Source organism: Chinchilla lanigera, unplaced genomic scaffold, assembly GCF_000276665.1.
Source record: "Chinchilla lanigera isolate Chin_1 unplaced genomic scaffold, ChiLan1.0 scaffold00057, whole genome shotgun sequence".
Classification (NCBI taxonomy): Eukaryota; Metazoa; Chordata; class Mammalia; order Rodentia; family Chinchillidae; genus Chinchilla; species Chinchilla lanigera.
Window position 1 is genome coordinate 5,489,453 of NW_004955458.1, and position 6,000 is coordinate 5,495,452.

At 46.3% G+C, this 6,000-nt stretch overlaps 1 protein-coding gene across 2 annotated transcripts in view; it reads left to right on the forward strand.

Annotated features, from left to right (window-relative positions):
* The first annotated feature begins 98 nt into the window (after positions 1-98).
* Positions 99-6,000, forward strand: part of Tsfm (Ts translation elongation factor, mitochondrial) — a 9,022-nt gene continuing 3,120 nt past the window's right edge. The window contains exons 1-4 of one of the 2 annotated variants that reach the window (XM_005397418.2): positions 99-234; positions 445-618; positions 1,533-1,661; positions 2,352-2,474. In XM_005397418.2, coding sequence (XP_005397475.1) covers positions 178-234; positions 445-618; positions 1,533-1,661; positions 2,352-2,474 — 483 coding nt within the window. In that variant the 5' untranslated portion in view covers positions 99-177. The remainder of the gene's footprint in view (positions 235-444; positions 619-1,532; positions 1,662-2,351; positions 2,475-6,000) is intronic. The other variant, XM_005397417.2, reaches the window with a different exon arrangement.

Below are 6,000 nucleotides of genomic sequence, written 5' to 3' on the forward strand. Positions count from 1 at the left end.
CCATACAAAATAATTCAATGAAGCCTTTTAGGGAAGGCGACTGTGTGTCCCTCCGGCAGGCAGGTGGCGCTATTGTGATCGGACGCGTTGTAGTGGAGAGTTTTGGCGCTTGCGGCATCCCGTCGGCCGCCGCCGCCCCTGTGCGCCAGCCGGCGGAAGCGTGGCGCGGTCACAGATATGTCGCTGCTGCGGTCCCTGCGCCTGTGCCTGGTCGCGCGGACGGGGAGCCACCAGGTGAGGACCCCGGGTTCCGGTGCTGACCTGACTCCCTTGCAGCTTTCTGTCCCGAGGCGCACCCGTCCCTTGTGCCGCTCTCCCCCGAGGCGTGTCCTCTCCGCCGCCGCCCCGCGCCCCTGAGCCCCGGGCTCGCCTCGCTGCCCCGGGCGCTCCCTCGCTCCCTCGCCGGCCGTGCTGTCTCGGCTCACGCCCTTTCTGTCCCGGCAGGCGGGAGCCCTGCTGCTGCGGCGGGCCCAGCCGGGGCACGCGTTTGGGGCTGCGCCCCGCCCCTCTTCCTCGGCCGCCCGCAAGGACCTCCTTATGCAGCTGCGGCGGCGGACAGGCTACCCCTTCGTGCACTGCAGAACGGCCCTGGAGGCGTGCGGCGGGGATCTCGGCCAGGTGAGGAGAGCAGAGGACGCGGCCGGGTCCTGGGGCTGACCTCGGGCTCTCGGGGCGCGCGAAAGTCCCATTCGCTGCCCGGTGACCCATGACGCAAAGACCCAGGGCGGATTCTGCCTTAAATGACAGCCTTTGCCTTTGTCTTACTTGGGAGCAGTGATCTCAGTGTCCCAGGGTTAACAAACCCTATTCTTTTTTTTTTTCCTTGTTTTTGGGGTTTTTTTTGTTTGTTTATTTTTCTTCCGGTACCAGGAATCGAACTCACGACCTTGCGCTTACCAGGCAGGCCCTGTGCCGCTGAGCTACATCCCCAGCCCCGACAAAGCCTATTCAATAAAAGACGGTTCGGATGTGTTCTGCTGCTCGGAGTTGAAGGGTTTGTGTGAACCTTGGATGGAATCGGTCCCCTCAGGACCCAAGCTATTGTGACCTAACGCCGTGACCGTGGACATATTAATTAATATGTCAGAGTTGTGTTATTTTTGTGTGTGTAATGAAAATACTGCGATCTGCTCCCACAGGGACATAGGCAGGTTAAATTTACCGAAAGCACCAGTTACTACAGTGCCTGGTGGTCAGCATTTAGGGGTAGACTGCCCCTCGATGTTAGAGTGCCTTAGTTCTATTGTAGACCTTCAGAGAAGCAGAAAGGATCAGGAAACTTTAACTTATTTTAATTTTATTTCTTTTTTGTTTGTTTGTTTTTGAGACAGGGTCTCACTCTGCAGTTCAGGCTGGCCTTGAGCTCACTTTGTAGCCCAAACTGGCCTTGAACTTGCAACGATCCTCCTGCCTCAGCCTCCGGAGTGCTGGGATTACAATTGTGAGCCACCACGCCTGGTTGTAATGTATTGTAGAGCCTCATTCAGTTCTAAATCCAGTGACTTTGTCATCTGCTCTTTTTCACTTTATAGGCAGAAATCTGGCTCCACCAGCATGCCCAGAAGGAGGGCTGGAGCAGAACTGCCAAGCTGCAGGGGAGGAAGACTAAGGAGGGCCTGATTGGGCTGCTGCGGGAGGGCAGCACCGCTGTGTTGGTGGAGGTGAGCTGTTGGAAAGGCCACACCTCGGATGTGAGGCTCCTGCGAGAGCCTTTGCATGTTTAAAGAAGAAACCTGTTGGAGAACAATAAAGGGTAGTTGGCGCTAGACTTGAGAAAACCTCGTTTGTCAGCTGTGAACTCATAAGGGATAGACGTGCACAGGTGTTGATGAGAAGTGGCCTGGCAGTCTAGAATCTAACTCCTAAATTCGAGTGCAGTCTTGTGTCTGGTCACTGATTGTTTCCTGAAACAGATTTTTTTTTTTTTTTTGTTTTTTGAGACAGAGTCTCGCTATGCAGTTCAGGCTGGCCTTGAGCTCACTTTGTAGCCCAGGCTGGCCTCGAACTTGCCAAGATCCTCCTGCCTCAGCCTCCTGAGTGCTGGGATTACAGACGTGTGCCACCACACACCACTCTGGTGAGTGGTGAACTTGTAGCAAGTCCTTCCGAACATTACAGAACCTCCTCTGAATGTGTAGGTTATTGCTAACTCATTGACACAGCAGGAATCCCTTCACTGAGTTTCTGGCCTCAAGCAAGAGAGGAACTGCAGCTTTAAAATTCGGGGGTTGTTTATTTTTGTGGAGTCTGCAGCTTGTTCTATCAACAGCTTGGCTTACTCTACAGCCTTAAGGCACTTTTGGAAACAGTCGGCGTACAGCTTATACAGAAATATCCATTTATTCCCACAGGTAAACTGTGAGACGGATTTTGTTTCCAGAAATTTAAAATTTCAACAGCTGGTCGAGCAAGTAGCCCTGGGAACCATGTTGCACTGTCAGAGCTTAGACAGTCAACGCTCCACATACAGCAAAGTGAGTGTTGAGCTGTCTCCAGCTTGCTGAATGTGTCCCCTCCTTCCTTTAGGTTCTTTGCTGTTTCTTTGCTGTTTTGGTGCTGGGGATTGAATCAGGACCTTATGTATGCTAAGCACGTAGTCTGCTACTGATCTGCATCCCCAGCCCCTGCTGCACCCACCTGCCCCATACTTTTTCACTGTCTTATTTCACAGCGCTACTTAAATGCGATCTTTGGGGAGGAGTACCCTTCTGTTTTGTCTCTTTTTTTGGCCCATCTAAAAATTTTTCTTATAGTGCCTCTGTATTACATATTCTTTGACTTGTGTATTGTCTGTCTTGCCCAGTAGAATGTAAGCTGCATGAGGCAGGGTATTCGTTTGTCCACTACGACATCTCTGGTGCAAGAGAAGAGGGTACAGCATTTAGCAGGGCCTCAGTTAATTGTGTTGCTGAATGCCAGTGAAGTGGAGTTAGCTAAATTTGGAGAAACCATCTGAGGCTTCCTGTTCAGGGATCTGAAATGGTCTGAGGAAAGGGTTTCCAAATAGAGAGCTTGAGAAAGACACAGTTTAGGACAGTGAGTACATTCATCCATAGAAGAATAAAGGAAGGGGTTGTATCAGTTTCCCTTTGATTCAGCTTGCTTGTTTGCTGTCTCTTTCTTTCTGTTTTAAAATAGGGTCTCAGTATGTTATTCAGGCTGGCCCTGAACTCACTATGTAGCCCAGCCTGACCTTGAACTCATGGTGATCCTCCTGCCTCAGCCTCCCAAGTGCTGGAATTACAGGTGTGCACCGCCATGCCTGGTGATTCAGCCTTATTATCATGGCAGAAGTGAACCAGCTATTCACAATTTTTTGTGTGTTTCTTACTACTTTATTTCTCTTCTTACTCATTTTTCTCTTAAGATGGTTTGGTAAAATTATGTTGAGATTATTGAGTGGTGGTGCTGGGGTTTGAACCCAGATCCTCACATATGCTAAGCAGGCATTCAATAGTCTACTATTTTCTAGAATTGTATAGATAAACCACTTGAAGTATAAATTAACCTTTTGTTTTTCTTTTTCAATGGTGTTGAGGATCAAATCAAGGCCTTATAGATGCTAGGTAAATGCTTTACTTGGAGCTACATCCCAACCCTAAATTGTAATCTTGACTTTGCCCGTAACTATTTGTAATCCTGAGCCATTAACTTACTTTCCTGGGCCTTGTATTTCACTGTGCGGACATTTTTAGAAGACCCGCGGCCATGGTGTAGAGTATTCCTTAATTTAGGTTTCTCTGATAAGTCTTCATAATGAGACTCAGGAAATGTTCCTTTTTTGTAGGAAAATGATAGTGTTTTTCGCAGAGCTTCACATGAGGAGGCATATGATGGCCTTGGGTTCTGTCATTAATGATCCCCTGATTGTGGTGGTGTTTGCCAGGCCTTTCCACTTGTTGCCACTTTTTTTTTTTTTTTGTACCATGAATTGAACTCAGGACCTTGTGCTTGCCAGGCAGGCGCTTGTGCCACTGAGCTATATCCCCAGCCTTCCCCTTTCCTCTTTGTAGCGAATGAGTAATCTACATGAGAGATTCTCTGAGATTAAATAAAAACTGTGTAATGCTTGGTTTAGCATTTATTGATGATTCTTGCCAGGCCAGTTTTCACTCCTTTAGTTGTATAATGGTTATTTTTTCTTGTAATTTCTTCTATGTGCACTGATTAGTTCACATTTTACTGTTAGTTTAGCCTTCTTGCTTCTTTATTTCCTGACTTACTTAGAGCCAATGTTGGCTCGTGGATTCATACTATAGGTTATAATTTATTGTATGATGCATTCTCCATTTTAATGCCCAAGTTATTTGTGGATTTGGCTGGTGTAAGTCAAGGAAAGGCAAGCTGGCTCTAGTGTCCTTTCCATGTGCCTTTATTATTTTCTGAGTATTTCTTTTTAGCATAACAACACATTCGGATTTATGTTTTATTTTTCTTTCCCCAACAGTGGAATTGGCCACTTCTCCGTCGAGCCCTGGTCCTTTTATTATTTATTTATTTGTGTATTTATGGTCCTTTTTTTATTTATTTACTTTTTGTCTTTTTGAGACAGGGTCTCACTATGCAGTTCAGGCTGTCCTTGAACTCACTTTGCAGCCCAGGCTGGTCTCAAACTCGCAGCAATCCCTCTGCCTCATCCTATTGAGTGCTAGGATTACAGGCAAGCGCTAGCATGCCCAGCTAACCTTCTTATTTTGCAGGGAAGGAGTGATTGAACGCAGAGCCTTGGGATGTGCTAGGCAAGTGCTCCACCACCAAGCTACTCCCTAGCCCCTTAATTTTATTTTTAAATGTGGAAAACATTAACAGAGTTCCAAAAGCTAAAATCATTATTAAAAGTATGCTCCAAGAAGCCCTACCCCTCCCTCCATCCCATTGTTACTTCTGTAGATAATCAACCTCACTAGATTGTAGCTATATTTTCAGTATTTGTCTTTGCAAAAATATGCATATTTATACAGGTGTTTCTTACACAAATGATGATAAAATTTGTATATGTACTTATTTTTTAGATGGGTCTGACTGTGTGATCCAGGCTTGTTTTGAACTCACGGTGTAGCCCAGGCTGGCGTTGAACTTGCAGCAGTCCTCCTGTGTCAACTTCCCAAGTGCTGGGATTACAGGCGTGTGCCACCACACCTAGCTCTATATAACTCTGTTGTTTTTTTTTTTTTTTTTGGTACCAGGAATCGAACTCAGGACCTTGCTCTTGCCAGGCAGGCGCTTCTGCCACTGAGCTATATTCCTGGTCTATATATCCTCTTAATTTGCTTTTTATTTTTTGGTGTATGAATGTGTGGTGCAGGGAATCGAACCCAGGGCCTGCTGCCTGCCGGTCAAGTGCTCTACCTATGGGTTACCTTTCCCTGACTTTTTTCCCTCTTAAGATATATCCTGGAAATACTCTGTAATTCTGAAATCTGTTACAAAAAATGGAAATCTTTTTTCTTTTTCTTTCCTTCTTTTTTTTGAGGCATCATCTCACTATGCAGTTCAGGCTGGCAGTGAACTCATATGGAGCCCAGGCTGGCCTCGAAGTCACGGCCATCCTCTTGCCTCAGCCTCCCACAAATCTTCCTTTTTCTTTTTTTCCAGTTGTGCTGCATTCTGTTACGTGGTTGTGCCATGATTTGCTTAACCAGTCTCCTTCTGTGTGTAAATGTATATGTAGTTTTGTTAGATATTCTCCACATTCTCCACCACTGGATTTTTTCCACTTTGCAGTCCCACCTACAGTCTGTAAGTCTCCTGTCTTAAGCTTTTTCTTTTTGTGGTACTCGAATTTAGGCAGGGTTTCATGCATGCTAGGCATGCTCTCCGCCATTGAGCTACATCCTCGCCTTTTCTTTCTTTTACATTTTATGACTGTATGAAAACATTGCTCTTGGTTTCTAGGAAATTGCATTCTAAGAAGCTAGGCTACAGAATGGGAGTGGAATGGAATTGAGGGTGATGCAGTAATAGAATAAAATAATATATATATATATAGAGATGCTCCTT